General features: G+C 56.6%; 2 protein-coding genes across 6 annotated transcripts; both read right to left on the reverse strand.

Annotated features, from left to right (window-relative positions):
• Window positions 1-1,657: 1,657 nt before the first annotated feature.
• OXER1 (oxoeicosanoid receptor 1) lies at window positions 1,658-3,482 on the reverse strand (the record flags this gene model as incomplete). Its single annotated transcript, XM_082642991.1, is given in 5 exon segments — window positions 1,658-2,517; window positions 2,519-2,661; window positions 2,664-2,924; window positions 2,930-3,225; window positions 3,431-3,482. Coding segments are annotated over 5 exon segments (1,167 nt in total). The 3' UTR covers window positions 1,658-2,102.
• On the reverse strand, window positions 3,222-18,975 carry HAAO (3-hydroxyanthranilate 3,4-dioxygenase). Of its 5 annotated transcripts, none has more exons than XM_082642828.1 (11): window positions 18,836-18,925; window positions 18,009-18,113; window positions 17,814-17,892; window positions 12,392-12,475; window positions 11,989-12,095; window positions 9,326-9,415; window positions 8,929-8,972; window positions 8,483-8,628; window positions 6,583-6,651; window positions 6,309-6,391; window positions 3,222-6,210 (listed from the first exon to the last, which is right to left on the reverse strand). In XM_082642828.1, the coding sequence occupies exons 2-11, from the start codon at window positions 18,011-18,013 to the stop codon at window positions 6,132-6,134; spliced, it is 786 nt and encodes a 261-aa protein (XP_082498954.1). In that variant the 5' UTR covers window positions 18,014-18,113; window positions 18,836-18,925; the 3' UTR covers window positions 3,222-6,131. The 5 variants fall into 5 exon arrangements, with proteins under 5 accessions (XP_082498954.1, XP_082498952.1, XP_082498953.1 ...); XM_082642826.1 differs by having other exon boundaries at window positions 18,009-18,164; window positions 18,836-18,923; XM_082642827.1 differs by having other exon boundaries at window positions 18,009-18,116; window positions 18,836-18,917.
• Window positions 18,976-20,177: the final 1,202 nt, after the last annotated feature.

A 20,177-nucleotide genomic window follows, 5' to 3' on the forward strand; every position in this document is an offset into this window, starting at 1 on the left:
CAGGGAAGGGAGGACCAAGGAAATGGCACGTGGAGCCCCATTTGCCCCTAGAGCTGCTCTGAAGCCAGGCAGGTACAAACGTGGGGAGAGATGGTATCAGAGGGAAGGTGCCTGGTGTTCATTCGCCACACACGTTAGTGCCCCTTGAGGGGGGTGCTCCACGAGAAAGGGCTCAAACCCCCGCCTCCAGGAGCGCTTGGACCTCTCGTAAGAATGTCTGACTTAGAAATGACACATCTCAGGTCGGGCTGGCGCAGGCTTGGCCCGCTCCTCTCTGTGGCAGCAGGGGGCGGCGAGGCGGGGAGTTCCTAGGAGGGGCTCTACCAGCGAGAAGGCAGCAGCAGAGTGGAGGACTGGAGCAGGGGGCCGTGTGGGGCAGAGACACCCGGGGAGCCCCCTTGGAGGGGCCTGGGCGGCACACCCATTTCCATCACTTGGTTTGGGTTCTCAGTATTTCTGTGGGTTTCTGACAGCGGCTGGTGAGTTTTCAGAAAAGGGAAGGTGGCTGGAGACACACCAGGTTTTAATACTCATCCAACCTGTCCCCCGGGCCACCTCCGTCTGCCTGACACGTTCTGTCTCCCACCTCAGCATCCACATGGCATCCACCGGCCTCCCTCCTGGGACGTGGGTGACCCTCCTGGGCCTTGGCCACCACTCCTGAGCACTTTTAACAGAGGGAGGGCATCCCTGTCCACAATATCAGAGGGTTGGACTAAGAGGATTCAAACAGTTGGGGAGAGGGGCTTTGGCCCCCATCGTCAGACCCTGTATCTGAGGCCTAGAGGCCAGTGGCTGGGTGATGAGTAGGGAACCAGTCCCAGGCCCTTCTGTCCCCCGCAGCAGGGAGGACGTATGTCTACTGGGGGCAGATGTTCATTCTCCTGAGATGGCTAGGGCTGGGGACACATGGCGTTCAGGAGGTGCATATTTGGGGCTTTAGTGGCTTCTGTGTAGCCCTTCGGAAGCCTTGAAGGCCACGCACCCCCAATGACTTCGGCTGTGGACAACAGGGCCAACCACTCTCCCCGCCAAAGAAACCCCTGATCCATGCCCAGTGCACGCCTTGTGCCTGGGGGCCCCAGGTCAACAGATGTGTTAGCCCAGGTAGTCTCAGACACTGACACAGTCGTATTGAACAGAACAGAACGGGGAGAGATGGGCAAGATGGCTTTGGGCCTGGGGGAGGGCAGTGAGCTTGCTCTGGTGACCTGGAGACCCCTGCCCCCATCCAGCATCCTGTCCTGGTGGGGTAGCAGCCACCACAGTTTCCAGGGCCATAGAAGGGTACTTGGGGCTGAGGAAAGCCAGGGGAGGGGGTCCAAGCTGAGCCAGGAGCCTGAACTGGATGGAGGTGGTAACTTCCCAGGCTGAAGATCCTCACGTGGTCCCGCAGGAGAGCAAGTCAGGGGCCTCCCAGGGATCCAGGTGGGCAGCCCATCCCATGAGCCTGAGGACCTCTCCCAGGGAAGCGTTCTGACTTTAAGGGCACACCAGGGCTCTAGGATCAATGTGGAAGGACAGCTTCCCCACTCTGTCCCCAGAGTGTCCCTTCATCTTGGGGAACTCACTTTGAACCCTCCTGATGCCAGAGCCAGATGGACCCAAAGATAACTTATTGGTTTTCCTTAGAACAGCTGAGGCAGCCTTGCATTTTCAAAAGGAAGTTTATTAGTATTGAAAAAGACAAACTGGAGATCACAGAAAATGCAGCTGTCTAATTTCTAAAGCAAGACTTCTGCTCTCACAGTCCTCCAGCTCTGGCCCGGGCCAGGGCAGCTGTGTGGCCCTCTGCCTGAGCTGGAGTCCCGGAGCCCCTGCCTGTCTCCACCTGCCATCATGCTCTGTGCTTTGGGGACATCATCTGGGACACACGACTCCAAGCCAAGACACTTTTCTCTCCCTGCCACCCACCTGGCTCCTGCAGATGTCCCTTGTCCAGTTGGTTGAGGGACCCTGTGCTGGCAACAGTCCAGGGACTGACCCTGTCCCTCCAGCCCAGAGCCTGGCAGTCCTCCCTCCTGTGGTACCGCAGCAGGGCCCCCGTCCTGGGAGGGCCTTCCTGGTCGGCCCTCCTCTGAGATCTCCTGCGACACCTCTGCCTACAGCCTCTCTGCGGCCACCACATTCCCAGAGGGCACCCGGCACCAGGCAGAGGGCTGGTAGGTGCTCTCGTCGCTGGCGGAGGCCTGACAGCCCTGGGTGAAGCCCAGCAGGGCCCAGCCCTGGCAGAGGAAGTTGGGGTTGGAAAAGCAGTAGAGCATGGGGTCCAGGGCACTGTTGGGGTAGGTGAAGGCCAGGGAGCCATGGAAGAGCTGCGAGCAGATGTCCAGGGCGCGGCAGGCATGCAGGCGGAAGGCCACGATGGAAGCTTTGCCGAAGATGATACTGCACAAGAAGCAGACCGCGTAGATGGCCACGACCGCGGCCAGCATGCACACGGCCCCCCGCGGGCCCGCCTGCACGTCCAGGCCTCGGCGCAGGCTGGTGAGCATGATGTTCACGATGGCAAAGAGGAAGCGGCAGGAAGAATTCCAGCAGGAACAGGGCCTGGTGCCAGTGGAGTGAGGCCGAGGGGCTCGCGCCCAGCTGGTAACTGAGGCAGGAGTGGCTGGAATCGGTGGTCAGGAACAGGTGCCCGTTGAGGATCAGGATGCCCCCCCCCAGAGTCCCCCGGCCCCCCGGGCGGCTGCCCACACGGAGGCCCTGCTCAGCACATGCTGAGGCCGCACCACCTTCAGGGAGCGGTCGAGTGAGACGGCCGCGAGGGAGACCGTGCTCGCTGGGCGGTTGGTGGCGATCATGAAGAGCTTGACTTTGCAGGCAGTGGCCCCGAAGCGCCAGGTCTCGGGGAGGAAGTAGTAGTCCACGCAAAGAGGCCGGTTGATGATCAGGAGAAAGTCGGCCACCACCGGGCTGACCAGCTGGACGTCCAGGGCCGCGCGTGGAAGCAGCAGATGAAGAAAGCCAGGCTGTTCCCCACCAGGCCCAGGACAAATTCCACACTCAGGTATGGCGCCAGGAGGGCAGACACTATCGGGGAGGAGGCCGGGTGGCAGGGAGCCGAGGCCTCTCCAGGTGACCCCAAGGCAGTGGTGAAGGCAGAGGGCGAGGAGGAGGAGGGAGAGGGAGGGAGGAAGGGAGGGCGTGAGGAGGGAGAGAGAGAGGGAAGGGGAGAGGGAGAGCTCAGGTTATGAAATTCCAGGGGCTGCTTGCGCCGTGGATCTGAGAGACGTTTCTACGGTCGTCCTACCCCTGCACGAGAGTGTTCAAGGATTAGTGCTCGCTATCAGCTGGCCACCACGATGACTCAGTATCCTGGGGTTTTCATCAGCATCCTCGCAGCCACTGAGAAACCCTGTGTTCCTATTTGCAGGCAAAAGGGAACCCTGCAGCCTGCCCTCCCTCCCTCCCCGCCTCTCCGGGGTACCGAGTGGCCTGCCTGTGAGGTCGCTAAGCTCGGTCTCGGTTGGAATCTGCATTGCCCCTGGCAGAGGAGGATGCAGGGCTCATCAGGGTGAGTGGAGGCCCAGAGAAACCCTGAAGTGGGAGGAAGTCCCAGCTGGGGTGAGGTTGGGGAGAGTGTTTACAGCCCTGAGTGGTCAGACATTGGCTTGCCTGAAGGCAGGAGCTTGTCCTGGGAACTCAGAGCCCTCCAGTTCATGCAGACCACCCTGGACCCCTCCCACCCCATCATAGATACAGACTGGGTGGCTGCCTCCCTGCCCCCACCAGCTCTGGCAGCAGGGACTGTGGAGCCAACAAGACATCGTCCTGGGAGAGGGAGGCGGGAGTCCAGTCAACACCTTGACCTTCGTGCTCACAGCCTGGTGAGAACAGCCTGCTGTAATCCGCCAGCCTGCTGTCGTTATTCCCAGATTCCTGACGCTTCCAAAGTCTGTGATGGTCCCAAGTCCACATCTGTGATGAAGTACATCCCACAGGCAGAGGGCTCCCCTGCCAAGTTTCTACTGCCATGGCCTGGGGACATGGGGGCTTCTCCCACAAGCAGAACAATCTTGAGAGTCCTTGAGTTTCCCTGCCACTGTCCACCCCACTTAGCCGGCCATCACCCAGTACTCACTGCCGAGAGGGGAGTGGGAGGCTGTGGCTGGCTTCAGATAAGGTACCAGTCCTGCTCCCCTCTGCGTGGTATTCTCATGGGCCCATGGCGCCAGGCCTGCGGGCAGAGATGAGGGCCCGGGGCTCCTGGTAACCTGGGACAGCACCAGGAGAGGCTGTGGTTCCAGGCTCCAGGATCTGACACACCTCGCCCCCTTGCCCCCATGCCAAATGGCTGTGGTCAGCAGGGTGCTGCGTGCTGCCAACTCTGAGTCTCTGGGTTTCAGATGCAGTGGCCATTGGCCCCTCTCCCACAGATCCTCCAGGCCTTTCCGCTGCCCTGGGCTCCCACTGGCCAAGGCTGAGGGCAGATAGGCCATAACCACAGGGTGCAGGGTGGTGGGACCACCAGACTGAGCTTTGAGCACAGACAAGCCTGGGTTGGAAACAGAGCTGCCTACTTTCCAAATCTCTCTTGAGCCTCATCTGTAAAATGGGGTGCTACCACCTTCTTGGAGAGTTGTAAGGATCAAGTGAGGTCATGTATGTGAAAACGTCTAGCAAATTCCCTGGCACAGAGTCGGTGTTCAGAAAAACAGGAGATCTAATTTTCGTGATTTTCTGTCTTGGATTAGGCCCACCCTTGGCACTAGGGGGCCCTTCTCGTGGCCATGTGCACCCTGCCCAGGGGGGCTCCCTGGGACATTCATGTGTCCTGTTCTCAGCTCCTGTACAGAGAAACACATCACTGCAGCCCGAGCACACGCCCAGCCTCTGCCCTCACTGCCCGGAAGTGGTGGAAGGTTAGGGGGCGGCTGGTGGTGTTTCTTCATTGCTTGTAGGAGAGGAAATCCTCTAGAGAGGTAGGTGGGTGAAGGTCCCGACATCCCTCAGGGCCGGAAGTCCTTTCAGCAAAGTCGGGGTCTCCTTTGCCGTTGTCAGTGGAGGGGATCGAAGCAATGAGCCGGCAGGCTGGGGCGGGGGAGGCAGGGTTCAGACCCAGGTTTTCTGGAGGAAGCGCTGACTCTACCCAGGGACCTGTTTCATCCAGATCCAGCTTCAGTTCCCCCCACGTGCGACCCCTCACCAACTTCTCATTGAAGCCCCATGAAACCGAGCCCGGATCTCCCTCTGCAGGTTGCATGATTCGTCTCTACCCACTGCTGCGTCCGGGGCTCCTGGCACTCCTGGACCCCACGGGGGCCTGTACATAGCAGGGGGGAGAAGGGGGAGGAGGCCAGACAGCCCTCCCCGCTGCTGCCAAGCTCCTGAACAGCTTTACGCCCCTCTGAAGGCTCATCACAATCTTTGTGTATTCACTGTGGTTAACTCCAGCTGCAGGGATTTTGTTTTTAGTATTTCTACGTTTTCTACAATGAGCACAAGTCACTTCAGTTACTGGGGAGAGAAACCTCAACAGATGCTATATTTTAAAGTTATATGTAAAAAGAGTAAGTGAGAAAGAGAAAGAGGCCGAGGGACAACATCAGCTGTGCCCCAGGACAGGCATAGGAGCTCGCATGGAGGGGCCACACACACAGCATGAGGGCTTCTCTACAAGCAGGGGGACCCGATCACAGACCCTCCACAAGGCCCATGGTCACCCAGTGCTCCAGATCTCCCTCCCCGCTGCACACACACACACAATCATGGGAGCACCAGGTGTCTGCCAAAGATCACAGGCTGCGTGTGTGCAGACCTGTAGGTGCCCGTCTGTCAGGAAGCCTTTACTGAGGACCTTCTTGGCAGCAGGCAAGTGCTGCGCTGAGCCTGTGGACAGAGGGTTGGAGAGGACCCTGGCCTCAGGGAGCAGTCCACCCGGCAGAGCCCTGTAGGGCAGTGGGCTGGAGGCTGTTAGGGGTGAAGGGGAGCTACGGCCTCCGGGAACCTGGCATCCTGGAGAGGACAGGAGGAGGATGGATGACAGTGATGTCCAGGACCCGGCCCGGGAGACGCTGAGTCACTCGGCAGCAGTGCATGTAAAAGCGGTGGGGCTGGGAGAGTTACTTGGCAGGGGTGGCGCTCGGGGGCACCCTGTGGCTGCTCTGGGCCCGCAGCATGAGGATCAGTCACCCCAGGGGCTTCTTGCGGGCAGGGTCCTGAGTCACAGACAGGGCCGTGGAGCCTTGCCCTCGTTCCCAGCTATACCTGTGGCGATGCAGGTGGGCGGGGCTCAGACAAGGCTGGGATCCCAGGGAAAGGTGGGCAGTCCCACAGTTGGGGGTAAATCCTCCCCGGGCACTCACGCGGTCCCAGCTGGCACCAGGAGGCTGTCATCGGGGGTCAGGCTCAGGCACTGTCCTTCCATTGTCACCACTGAGGAGCCCTCCTAGGAAAGAGGAGTAGGAGAAGCAAATGGAGGCTGTCAGGCCGCGGCGCCTGTCCGAGCGTCCCTGAGTCAGCCTTGGCAAGGAAGCCCGGGAGCCGGTCTGGGCTGTGGGCACCCCAGGAGCAGCCTGGTCCTCACGGGCAGGCAGGAGGCTGTGCCCCCACCCCCGCCCTGCCCCCGGGCCCACTTGCCAACTGCCACAGCCACACGTCCACGTCCTGTCTCGGGCCTTCGCTGCTGCCTTGTCCATGGACCATCACCTGAGGGCAAGTGACACAGAGCTTTCGGGCGCATCCTGCCCCACGTGGGAGATGGCCTTGGGCCTTGCCCCGAGACACCAGGCCTGCGTGGGGCAGGGATGGGGCCCGCAACACAGCCTCATTTCCAGGTGCGGAGCAGAGAGCTGGCCTTGGAGAGGAAGGCTGCCCAGGCCACAGGGCCCCCTGGCCACCTGCTGTTGGGGACCACACGTGCCTGCCCTCCACACCCACCTACATATCTGGCCCCTCGGATGCACGGCACAACTACTGCTGACCCATGTGGAGGCACGCCTACCAGAGGCACACTAGGCACGTGTGTGTACATGGCACAGTGCAGACGCACACAGCACACACACATGAACTCCCCAGAGGATGCCTACCTCCCTTCCTCGTGAGAGGTTAGGAGTCTGGCCTAAGGAGGAGGAGGGGGATGGGAGGGGATGAATGAGAGCGAGAGGGAGGCCGAGCAGCTCTGACCTGCGTCAGCCGGGAAGCCCACAGCTGCTGTGCAGGCCACGCTCCCACCGGCCCAGAGTGGGACTCAGTAGATATTGGCTGGAGTGAACTGAAGCAGGGAGAAGGAGGGGTGTGAAAGAATGGGGTGGGAGGGGCGTGATGGGGCGTGCCGGCTCTCACAGCCCTGTGTAAGCTCAGGGCTCGGCTGGCTGGGCCTTTTAGGGCAGGTCTGCATCCAGTGATCACCCCTCCACGGGGGTTTCTAAGTCAAACTTCAAGGGATATACCAGTGGCAAACGGTAAAGCACAAGTGAACGTGAGCCTCCTGGCAGGTCTCCTCGCCGCCACACTTGCCCTCCTGATCCAGTCCTCACTCAGGCTACAGTGATCTTTCTGAAACACCACTGTAGCCTGGTCAGCCCCCTCCTCCCCACTTCAGCACTTGGGTGAAGCTCTCGTTTCCAGGATCCGTCCTTGCACCTTGCCCAGCCCAGGAGAACCAGTAGCACGTGGGCACTGCCTGCTACCTCGGCCGGCTACCAATTGTATCTCCTGCCCCCGCTCCCCTGTCCTGGCTCCCCAGCCTCAGCTGTTTGCAATGTCAGCCTGTCTCAAGCCTCCATGCCTTTGCTCAGGCTTCTCCTTCACCTGGAATGGGCTCTCCATCTCCCTTTCTTCCTTTTGCAAACTCCTACAATAGCTTTAAAACTCAGCTTATATATCACCTCCTCCAGGAAGTCGTCCCTGACTTCCCTCACAGCCTGGTTCTTCCTTTATCCTCCTATGGCTTCCTGTAGCTTCTCTACCAAAGAATGTATCACATGATCGTGGCAACTGTTGATTAACTTCTCCATTTACTAGACCATACACTCTCTGAGACAGTGACTCTATCTTATTTTCCTACTAAAGCCTGAAACATAATTGGCACTCAATAAATGTTGAATGGAAGGAGGCGAGCCTTGTTTGGGTCTCTCTCTGTGCAACTCTCCACCCAACCCTCACCCTCAAATATCTCTTTCCCTTCTGGCTGCCAAGGCTATGATTGGCCAAAGGCCCAGGAAATCCTGGCAGGGAGATGACCCCAGACCCCCAGGAATCTCTCAGTGGATGCAGCAACCCCCTACTCTGAAGGCGAAGAAAGATTGCTGCTGGGGACCACATAGCCTCCATGGGCTTCCACTCACAGCAAAGCCATCATTCTCAGAGTCAGGGAGGAAACAAGAAGACCTATGCTTGTGTCCACAACCTCCAAGACTGGCATGTGAGTGTGTGTGTGTGTGTGTGTGTGTGTGTGTGTATGTGTGTCCATGTGTAATTAGTTCCCATCTCCCAGGGCTGCTGGGCAGATGCCCTGGGTGGCCCAGGGCTGTGTTACCTGGGTCTCATAGGTGTCCCCAAACAGGCTGAGGGGTATGCCAGCATGCAGCTCCTTGCGGTGGCCATCCAGCCAGGCCTCCAGCGACATGGGCTCCATGACGGACCGTGTGCTCAGGGGGAATGGCGGTTCCTTGAGCAGCTGGTCTGCACCCACAGCACAGCTGTGGTCAGCATCCTCTGGCCCCACCGGCCCCGCCCCAGAGGGCCCAGTTCCCAGGGGTCCCAGCTCCCAATCGCTGGAATGGGCTCTGGCTCCAGCTCAAGGACCAAGCAGCCATGGGGGGTACTATTTGGTGCCATCTTCTTGTGCCTTGAGTACAGGGCAGAGTACTCAGAAGGAGACTCCCTGGTACCCAGAGCCGAGACCCACCCTTCTCCGGAAAAGGAGGAAGGGAGGGAGGGAGGGAGGGGGAAGGGGAGAAAGATGGTTCCTAGTCGCCCTACCAGGGTTGGGTTTTCCTGTTCTGTGCTGCTCAGAGCTAAGAAACCTGCAGGCAAAAAGGGGGAAGAGTAGTGGCTAGTGAGACACACGTGCGCGCGTGCGCGCACACACACACACACACACACACACACACACACACTTATACACTCCGGGGTGCAGGAGCCCACACACACTCATGGTGCCCTCACACAATTTGTTGTATATCCGCCATCCTTTCCCTCCGCTCCCCAGGGGGCTTTCCACCCTGGGGAGGGGCAGACTTTCTCCCTAAATCCTGGACTTGATGGCTCCAGGCCGGCAGGTACTGCCGAGGAGCACTGCTGGGCTGGGTCTGATCTCCCCAGCCAGAGCATGGGGCCTCAGGAGAGCGAGGGGCAGGGGCTGGGCTGGGGGGCTCACTCCTGGATGATGGGGGCCAACTGTGTGCCGAGATCCTCGCAGTAGAACCACTTCTCAAACAGGACGTCAGTGGTGTCGCCTATGTAGTACCTGCCAGAACAAAAAGCGGGCACCCAGCTCCCCACCTGGACGTCCTCAGGGCAGCCTCCCTCAGGCCCGGCTCTGCTTGTGATTGGCTGGGCCCAGGCTGGCCCTACAGAGCTGACGGCCTGCTTCATCCTGTTAGCACAACCTAGTGGCCAATGCACGCTCACCCACACTCGGCTCTCCCAGGAGCCCCCGTGTGGCCCCAACGTGGGTGGGCTATTACCGACCCCGTTCCCATAGCTCTTCCTGGTTCCCCAAACTTGACCATCTACAAAGTAGATAGAACTCCGAGGTTCAGGGAGAAGCTGGGCAACTTGGCAGGGATTACACAGCCTGTAAGTGGCAGAAGCAGGGCAGACTGGAGACAGTCTTAGAGACACAGCATCAGTGACCAATGCTTTTCCAAAAGGGGAAGCTGAGGCTGAGCCTGATCCGGGCCCTAGTGTGCTGGCACTCCAGGTCAGAGCGCACGGAACCTTAGGGAACCAACGTGCTGAAGGCGTCCCCCAGATGATGGGGTCCTTCTTCTGGGGTCATGGATGGCTTTGAGAACTGGAGCAAAGCGCTGGGCCTCTTCTCTGGAGGAAGGTCCATACGCCTGTACACATACCCTCTAGTAGACTCCCTGAAGCCCACCCAGGCCCCCAGCCCGGCCTGGCGTGCAGCTCCACTGGCCTGAGGAGCGTGGGGCAGAGCGGGGCTGGGCCTCAGGGCCCTGTGTATGCAGCACATCTACTGACTGAATGCCTAATCCCCAAGCTTAGCTCCCAGCGCCAGGCCAGCTCTGCTCTTCGGCTCCTCCTGAAAAAGAGAAGTGGTCCTGCTTACGGGCGATGGTTTATAGACACACAGTGCATCCACCCTGCCTGACACCCTAAGTTCTATCCTGGGATGGAGCTGGCCACTGGAAAGCCTCATAACTGGACCTCGATGCCTTCCAGGAACTGCCTTCAGAGTGGCATTTTACTGTTGAGCCCCTGGCTTTTATTAAAGGTCAAAAGCAGCCAGATGAAATCTGTTATTGAATTTGCTGTAAAAGTGTTACTGAAGACGCCGTCCTCTCCATCACTGAAGACTCCCCATATGAAGCCCCATGTCAAAAATTTATTTTCGAATTTAAGGCCAGGCAGCTATTTCTACAACAGACTATTCTGCAGTAGATTAGTATGCAGTCATTAACATGGCGTCTTTTGCAAAGCATTTAATAGTATGAGAGATACTCATGAGTTTTTTTATGTAAAAAAAAAAGCAAAACTCAAACCCACGCTTGCAATAAGACTGCAATGTTGTAAGGTGTAGATATGCATAGAAAAAAGATGAGATGGACGTCTAAGTGCTTTGATAGCTTTGATTGGCGGGGTGACTTTTTTCTGCTTGTTTTCTCTTTATTTTGTTTTATTGAGATACCATTCACATGCTATCAAATTTACCTTTTACCTGACAAGTCATTTTAATTTTGTTCATTTTGTTTTCTTGTACTTTTCCAGATTTCAAGATTGATCATGTATGACTTTGGTAATTAGAAAAAAAGGGAAGAATTTTGAAAATGTCCATTATAACACAAGATGTGGACATTTAAAAAATGTCCATTATAACAAAGTTTTCTGATTTCAGTAACTTGCTGGGAAATTTTAATTTTCTTAGTTAAAAAATATAAAAAATAGCTTAGCTTTTGGAAAAATCTGGGTCCTCCTGAACCACAGGCTGAGTCCTCCTTTCAGAGGATAATAATCGGGTGACTGAATGGAACAAGATGGGAACTCTGTTCTAGAAATCTGCTATAGAAACAGGGCACCCATCTCTGCACCCATATTCGTCCCCTCCTTGGTGTTTACTCACACTCCCATCTAGGCTGTCCCGGCCCTAACTTCATATTTCTCTATAATGCCAGCTCGGCCACTTTCTAGCAAACTCAGCTTCCCTGGGCCCAGTTTCTTCATCTGTAAAGTACATAACGGTACCCACTGGACAGGATCCTTGTGAGGGTTAAAGGAATAAAGACACATAAAACGGTGCCCGGCACGTAGTAAGTGTTATTCAAATGGCAGCGCTGGGTGTGGAATGAGCTGGGGTAGAGAAACAAGCAGAGGGGTGCACTGGCAGAGACTCAGCTCTGGGGTGGGAGGCTGGGAGAAGCAGCACTGTTCCGGGCTGCCCTGGGCCAGGTGGGTTTGACTTTGGCATCCATCCCCCTGCCCTTCCCCAGCAGACCTCAGTGCAGAAAGCACAGGTTCTGGGTCTTCCCTGGAGGTCCAGTGGTTAAGACTCCACGTTTCCACTGCAGGGGGCGTGGGTTCAATCCCTGGTCGGGGAACTAAGATCCCACATGTTCTGGGCCCTGCCAGAAGGTGTCAGGCTGATGGGCTCCCAGGCGGTCACAGAGAACACCCCGCCTCCCCGGCATCAACAGACCTACCCTACCACCTACCCCAATCCCTCCCCATCAGCCAGCAAATGCAAGATCTCCATTGCCACCAACCCTCTCAGTGGTGGCTGAGTGGCTTCCTTGGGTCTATCTAGGATCCTGCTGCTTCGCCCCCATCTCTGCGCCAGAGCCCCAGACCAGGCCCATTTACCTGAGCGCATCTAGCTCCGTTTTCAGCCGCCTCCGCTCAATCACCAGCCCCACTGTGTTGGCAAACCTCTGTGGAGAATGGGGGACCCCAGCGGGCAGGAGGAAGATCTGCAGGGGTGGGGACAAGGTGCCAGCCCCCCAGTGGAGGCCTCAGTGCTGCAGCGTCCCAGGCCTCCCCAGCTGACCACAGTCCGGCCCAGCCCCCTCTCTGCCAAGCCTCCACCCGGGAACTAGAGGGGATGTCAGGCTGTGCTGAGATGGACAGCCTTGAGGAGGAAGTGCCTGAGGACGGGGCCGAGGCAGGTTGGGCAGGTAGGAGGGCAGGAAAAGGCTGGGAGCACAAGACCGCCACAAAAGCCAGGAGAGTGGCCATGCTGGGGTCCTGTTCTGGGGCCCAGCCTCACCTCTCCCTGCCGGATGACCACATCCCGGTGCTTCCCTTGCTCCAGGACTTGGAGAAGCATGTCGCCTTCCAGCTGGTAAAACACCTGTGGCAAAGGACAGCAGACAGGCTTGGACCCTCCCCAGTCCCTCTTCCAGGTCTTTGGCCTGAGTTCTGACCAGGAAACCTGAGGAACTTCCTGGAGGCCTCAGAGTTCACGAGCACCTTGGTCACTTTCGCGTGAGGCCCCAGCTTCCCCCGACACAGGCCACAGATAAAAGGGCTGGGGACACATGAGGATCATACCTTGACATTAAAGTGCTGACCAAAGTACCCAGGACGTAACAGTTGGTGTCTGGCTTGAGGGCAGGAGGCTGGCTGAGATGCTTAGTGGACAATTCAGGGACCCATCAGCCAGGTAAGGAGAACTACCCATTTACTGCATCCTAGGGGCTGGGCAAGCACTTTCCTATACAGACAGGCCTTGTTTTATTGTGCTGCGCTTTATTGCGCTTCCCAGATACTGTGTTTTTTTTTTTTTTTTTAATTGAAGGTTTGTGGCAACGCTGCATTGAGCAAATCTATTGGTGCCATTTTCCCAACAGTATTATTTCTAAATTAAGGTATGTATACTGTTTTTTTAGACATAATGCTATTGCACACTTAATAGACTACAGTATAGTGTAAACATAACTTTTACATGCAGTGGGGAACAAAAAAATCCATGTGACTCACTTTATTGCAATATTTGCTCTCTTTCAGTAGTCTGGAACCGAACCTGCAATATCTTAGGTATGCCTGTACATTATCAGAAATCTTTGTGACAACCTCCAAAAACATTATTAGCCCCATTCTGCAGAAAAGAAAAAAGGGAAACTGAGGCTCAGAGAGTGAAGCAACTTGCCTAAGGTCACACAGTTAGTCCTGGAGCAGCAGTTTGGACCTGAGTCTGAGTGTAGCTCTGGAGCCAGTACTAGCTCCTCTGGCCACAGTGATGCCCTGGAATGGGGCTATGCTGGTCCAAATCCCTCTGGAGGTCGACTGGACACATAAGTGGCCATGTAAATGGTGGACTTGATGCTGGAAGCTGGGATGAATTGGGGGCTCTGGGGATGGAAGCACTCGCCTCCTGCTGTCTCCCTGGGGTGGGGAGCGGGTGCCGCAGGGCTCCTACTGCATTTTCTTATTCCATCCTAAGTCCCTAATTAATGTGCTTACTGAGATTGCCCATGGCACTGGGAGGAGGAGGAGGAAGACACATTTTCTCTTTACCAGCCACACATTGCACGGGTGTTAAGAGCCCCAGCCAAATAGTTGAAGGGGTGTTATTAATAATAATTATTACTATCGTGTAAGGAGTTAGAGGAGATAGAGGTTCTTGTCCCAGAGTCTACTAAGAGAAATCAAGTGAGCTCAGGGAAACTAGAGAAATGTGGCTTTACAGTCTGACGTGAGGACAAGCTGACACAACCCCTCTGAAGGGCAATGTAGCAAAGGGCAGGAAGAGCCTTCAGAGCTCACACCCCTGTAAGGGTTTCTTGGGATGCAGGACCTTCCACGCTGAAACCGTCAAAGTCCAGGGAAAACCAGGACAGTTGGCCACCTTACAGCTTGTCCTAGTCATTCCATCTCTAGGAAAGTGGCTGCAGTGAATCAGAAATGCACCTGGCTCGGAACTTCCCTGGTGGTCCAGTGGTTAAGACTTCGCCTTCCAACGCAGGGAGTGTGGGGGTTCGATCCCTGGTCGGGGAGCTAAGATCCCACGTGCTTGCGGCCAAATAAATCAAAACATAAAAACAGAAGCAATATTGTAACTAATTCAATAAAGACTTAAAAAAAATGATCCACATAAAAAAAAAATCTTAAGAAATGCACCTGCCTCATGGCCGACGTACATGGCTGTTTTATCACAGCACATGGTAGTTAAAGGCATAGCATCCAGTGTCACCTGGCCCTCAGCTCGGCCAGGTCACCGTGTACTTTTGGCCAATTCAGTTAGCCTTTCTGTGCCTCGTTTCCTCATTTATAAAATGACAGTATCTACTCAGAATGTTGCTGTGAAGTGTGCCCAGGATGCTGTACACAAAGGTACCCAGCACATAGTTATTAATATTAGCTATTACTAGCTATTAATATTAGTGATGGAAGGAATAGCAAAAATAATGCTAATAATAGCAATAGGGGAAATGGCACTATTTTATGACAGAGACAAAATATAGAACATTATGCAGCCATTAAAAACGATGTCTCGGGCTTCCCTGGTGGCGCAGTGGTTGAGAATCTGCCTGCCAATGCAGGGGACACGGGTTCAAGCCCTGGTCTGGGAAGATCCCACATGCCGCGGAGCGACTGGGCCCGTGAGCCACAATTGCTGAGCCGGCGCGTCTGGAGCCTGTGCTCCGCAACAAGAGAGGCCGCGATAGTGAGAGGCCCGCGCACAGCGATGAAGAGTGGCCCCCACTTGCCACAACTAGAGAAAGCCCTCGCACAGAAACGAAGACCCAACACAGCCATAAATAAATAAACTAATTAATTAATTAAATAAAAAAACAAACAAACAAAAAAACGATGTCTCTTGGGCTTCCCTGGTGGCGCAGTGGTTGAGAGTCCGCCTGCCAATGCAGGGGACACAGGTTCGCGCCCCGGTCTGGGAAGATCTCACATGCCGCGGAGCGGCTGGGCCCATGAGCCATGGCCGCTGAGCCTGTGCGTCCGGAGCCTGTGCTCCGCAACGGGAGAGGCCACAACAGTGAGAGGCCCGCGTACCGCAAAAACAAAACAAAACAAAAACAAAAACAAAAACAAAAAAAATGATGTCTCTGAATAACTGTTAATAAAATTATCATATTAAAGCAAGATTCAGAGCTATACCCAGCAGGTTTCTAATTATGTAGCCATACATGTATAATCCGGGCAGTGTTCATGGCATCCCTGAGTGGTGGGATTATGAATGAGGTAGACATTTACGTTTGTCTTTCCTATATTCTGCACGTTTTCTACAATAAACAATATTTACTTTTATTATTAAAAATAATTCATGCAAGTTATTTAAAACAAATAAGAAAAAACTTATCAGGCTCTTCTAGGGCGCAATTCTGCAAACTCCCCCCAAACCCTCCTCAGCTGGGAGGAAGCCCCTATATGTTTGTATATGTGGGAGGTATCCTTCCATGGTTATGGGGAGAGGAGGAAAGGCCTAGAGAATTCTAGGGAGGGGGCCATACCCCTTAGGCCCCACAAATATCAGGGAAAGCTGGAGTGGGCGGCAGGGCTGGAGTGATGGTCTGGGCCAAAGTCAAGCCCTTTCTGGGCAGGCTACAAGGTGTTAGTGGCCATTAAACAACTTAGAAAGAAAAGTTAGAAAGTGGAATTTTAGAGGCCTGTCCTGTGATGAGGTACAGGCCTAGCCTGGACCAGAGGTGCAGGTCCTGAACATCAGAAAATCCCAAACAGCCACGGGCAATCCAAAGGGACTGATGCTCTGTTTGGAAGTAAATGATGTTTGGGGCCTGTGGCTAACTAGAAGATTAACTGTACCGGCTCAAGTGGCTGTTGAATCGAATCTGGCCTCCGCAGCCTGGAAAGGCCTTACAGGCAGGCGAGGGCAGAGAGGGGCTGAGGGTGCAGAGAACCCATGTGTATTAAGCACCTAAACTCTGTGCCAGGCTCTGTGCACATACCCTACCCACACTGCATCCTTCCACCAGCCAGGGGCCGGTGTCCCCCGTGAGCTGCAAGGAAACAGTCTCAGAGAGGTGATGTGATGGGCCCTGCCAAATCGCATGGTTGGTAAGAGGCAGACTCCAGGTCCAGCTGACTCCCAGCCCAGGCTCCCTCGCACCTGTGTGCCCCAAGGGAAGGAGTCAGGTAACTGGAGTGTGTGTGGTGGGTAGAGCCCGGGCACCTGAAAGGCTGTTGCAGAGGCCTGAGTTCAGCCGGGAAGAGAATTCGGCTCAGTGACTCCCTTCCCTCACCAGGGAGGAGCCTGGCCCCTGGACTCTCCTCGGATTCGAGGACAGGCAGGGACAGAGAGGATGCTGACCCTCAGCCCTGTGGCTGCCAGGGCCTGTGGCTGGCACTCTCCCCCGCCGCAGGTAGGACCAAGCCATCACAGATCGATGGGAATTCCCAAATTCCTCCCAGCCACCTGAGGGTCCCTCCAGAGTGGGGGACACCTGCTCAAGCCAGCCCTCCTCACCCGCCAGCGACCCAGCTGAGTCAGGGTTTGGTTTGGGCCCCTAAGTGGATACCCATCCACTTGGGGAGACCTTGAGGTGGGGCTGGGGCAGAGGTGGTAGGGGGGAGACGGGAGAGGTGGGCACTGAGACCTGGGCTCACAGGGTGGAAGCCTCTGGAAGACAAGATGGGGGGCCCGAGGCTGACTGAGGCAGGCAGGAAAGACCCTGTGACCGGCCTCATCTCCCCCACCGGGGCCACTCCCAATCCAATCCCATCTTCTCTCTGTAGTTTTGATTTTCCTGCTGATTTTTTCCAGAGGAAAATGGCCTCCAGTGAGGTGTGTTGTGAGAAGTGGGTGGCGGGAGAGGGGCGGGGCCTAGGACGGGGAAGAGGCAAGGGGTTGGCTGGCCCGGGGTCCTCCCCTCTCTGCCCTCACCCACACCTTACGTGCTCGGCAAATGCTTGCTAAGCGAGTGATTCTCCTGTGTTCCCTCCAGTCCCTGGCTGCGGCTGAGACACCAGTGGTGGGGGGTGGAGGCTGGTGACCAAGCTGAACCCCGGACCTTGAACCCCAGCATCAGGCCCCCTATACTGAACCTTTGCCACCAGAGATTCTGATAGCTGGGAACCCATCTGTGTCTCTCAAGGGGGCCCATCTTTTTTCTTTGAGTTTACTTTTGTTTGTTTACTTTGGGGTAGATAGTACAGAAATACAGTTCAAAATTCAAGGTACAAAAGGGTATTCAGTACAAATTCCCCCTCCCACCTGCCCACCCCTCCATCAAATCTTTCCTAGCAGCCGATGTGTCTTGTGCCCTCTAGATAAGGAGGGGGCCTCCCAGCCCCAGCCCTTCCGGGAGAACTTGGCTCCTGGGACCAGAGTGGAGCGCCCAGGTCCCTCTCAGCATTTGGGTCTCACTTTGGAGGCCAATCTTGCATTATTCAGGTTTGGGGGCGAGGGGGCCAGGGCATCCCCCCCAGAGCATGGACGGCCCCTGTGTGTGGGGCTGATGCCCAACAGCTGGAGCCTCTCACACCCGCAGAGGCTGGACTCTTTCCCGGAAGCTGTCAAGGGTGTCACTGGATGCCCACAACTTCCAGGCAGCAGTTTTACCCTGTGGTTTCAGTTGTGCTCCCTTCACCCATCAGTCATCTGACCACCCGCCTCTCTCATCCACAGGCTCTGACCCTGGCAGGGGAAGTGGCCCCTCCCCCCAGGGCTGGGTCGGTTCTGGGGCGGGGGAGGGGCACAGTCCGCAGCCTACCTCCTCACCCTCCTCGATGTGGTAGTCCTTCCTGGTGTTGGGACCCCCGACGAACATGATTTTGAGCTGCTTCTGGTGCCTGCAGTGGATGAGAGGGGAGAGGTCCTGAACCAGCTCGTGGTTGTACAACCAGAAACTAACACAACATTGTAAAGCGATTATGCTCCAATAAAGATATGAAAAAAAAAATCCCACCTCATGGGGCTACTGGAGAATTAAATGAGATGATGTGAAAACACTTGGCAGTCTCGGGCTTGTCAAGGTGTTAATGATTGGAGCTGTGTGGTTTGAGGAGCCGCCCTGCTGGAGATGTTCAGCGGACCCAGCAAACTCAGGACTGGGAGCCCGGAGCTGGGGAGCACACGAGGCAGGGCCACCCAGGCGAATGAGGGGGAAGGAGGTGAAGGGTCCACAGGGGAGGGCCTCAGAGGTGTGCCGGAGGAAGACCGTGCTGGGACACGGTCAGCCCTGTTGGGCGCTGGGGCAGAGGTGGCCAGGGAGGGCCTGGGGGGTCTGTGTGCGCCCAGCTGCAAAGGGGGGCCTGGGAAGAGCACCAAATGGAGATCCTCCCACAGGAGCTGACCCTCTGACTTCGCCCTCTGCCTGCAGCTTCCTGAACAGAGTGTGCGTGTACGATTGGGCTGTCCCCAGGCCTCCGTTCTACAATTGACTCTGGGTTATCCTCCCCACCCCCCAATTTCTGAGAGTCAGTGGGGGATGGAGCGCTGTTTCTCAGCCCTGGGGGACAGGGCTGCCGTCTGGCATCAGCAGCTCTTTAGTCTCTGTCACCCAGCCATCCTCAGAGGTCAAGGCAGCACGCAGTCACCAGAAAGAGGAACAGACGAAGGGGGCGAAGCCCGGAACAGCCCGTCCTCACCCTTCCCGGAACACCACGAGAATGGCATCCCCCTTTCTGCAAGCTTCTGGGTTGACGAACTCCGAACTGGAGGTTGAGGGGTGCAGATGGAGAAGAAGGGGGTGAGGACAGAGGGCAGGAGGGTGGGGCCGTGCGTGGGACTCACAGGAGCTGGTTGCAGACCGGGGGCAGGAAGGAGGCGCGGTTCTCCTGCACCCAAGCCTTCACTCTCACGGGTCTCTCCATGGCCCCCCAGGAGCCGCGCTCCAGAGCCGTGTCTTCCGCGCCGTCGGAGGGGCGCGCCTCTGCCCGACCGCCTATTGGCCGCCTGGTTTATCAGCATCCCGAGGGTCAAAGGGCGGGGCAACCACCTGTGACGCGCTGTGGCCCCTCTCGGACTTTGGTCTGGAGCCCCCGCGCGCTCCGCGCCGCCTGGCCCAGCCTCGCAGCACAGCCGGGGCGCCCCGCCCACCCGCGCCGGAGTGGGGCGCCCGATCCAGGCGTAAGTCACAGGATCGAGAACCTCCCTGGTCCCTTGTCCCCAGATTTTCCGCCTGGGCCCCAGAGAAACCCCAAAGAAATCCTGTAAGGGGGGAGAAGGCGGGTTTGTAAACCAGAGCGCCTGAATACAGGGGTGCTGGCACTGGATTGGGGCCTCAGTTTCCTCATCCGAAAACTGGGAATGTCTACACAGCCATCTCGGGGTTGCATAGCGGCCACCATAGGCCCCGATAGATGTTAGTCGCCTATCCTTTCACGAGGACAGAGGTCGGGCCAGGTCCGCAGATTTCTTGGGGGCTGCTTGCTCGGCTCTACCTGTGGCTGGGTCGGGAGAGGATGGGAGGAGCAGCGGGGGGCGCAATGCTGGGAGCCCCGGACGCAAGACAGGTACTCGCTGCGCCGGGCTGGGGGCGCCGTCCACTCACCTACGTTCGCAGGTGGCGGTCAGAGCACAGACAAGGTGCCTGGCACTGTTCTCAGCTCCTTTCGTGTCTTGGGGGCATATTCAAGTCACACCACAATTTATGAAGAGTTTTACAGATGAAGAACCGGGCACTCGGACCTCAGGAATCTGGGATCCGGGGTGCGGAGGCGGACAAACCTAATGGGCTAACGATTCCAGCGCGGGATGAGAGGCGCTAACCCGGGACCCTCAGGGCGCGGGGAGACCCGATGCTTGCCTGTGTGGGTGCGGAGGAAGGGGAAGGACGATTGGAACCTGCTTTCTTCTCTTTCCTCCCGACTCAGAATTCTTAGGAAGATTGCGCCTGTGTGTTGGAGGAGGGAGGTGAGGGTGGGGGAGAAGGAACATAGCTCAGACACCAGCATCCAGACTGTAGAGCTTAAGAAACTCGAAACTCCTCCGACTCGTGTCCCCCATCCCATCTTGGCCACTCCCTGCTGCCTGGGGTGGGCGCGTTTTCTCAGCACTCTCAGACACAGGGGCTCCTTGTGCAAATCAAAACCCAGTCAGACAAATTACTTTTATTAAGTAAAAAGGGTATTTG

This window comes from Mesoplodon mirus, assembly GCF_964341445.2.
Source record: "Mesoplodon mirus genome assembly, chromosome: 14".
NCBI lineage: Eukaryota > Metazoa > Chordata > Mammalia > Artiodactyla > Ziphiidae > Mesoplodon > Mesoplodon mirus.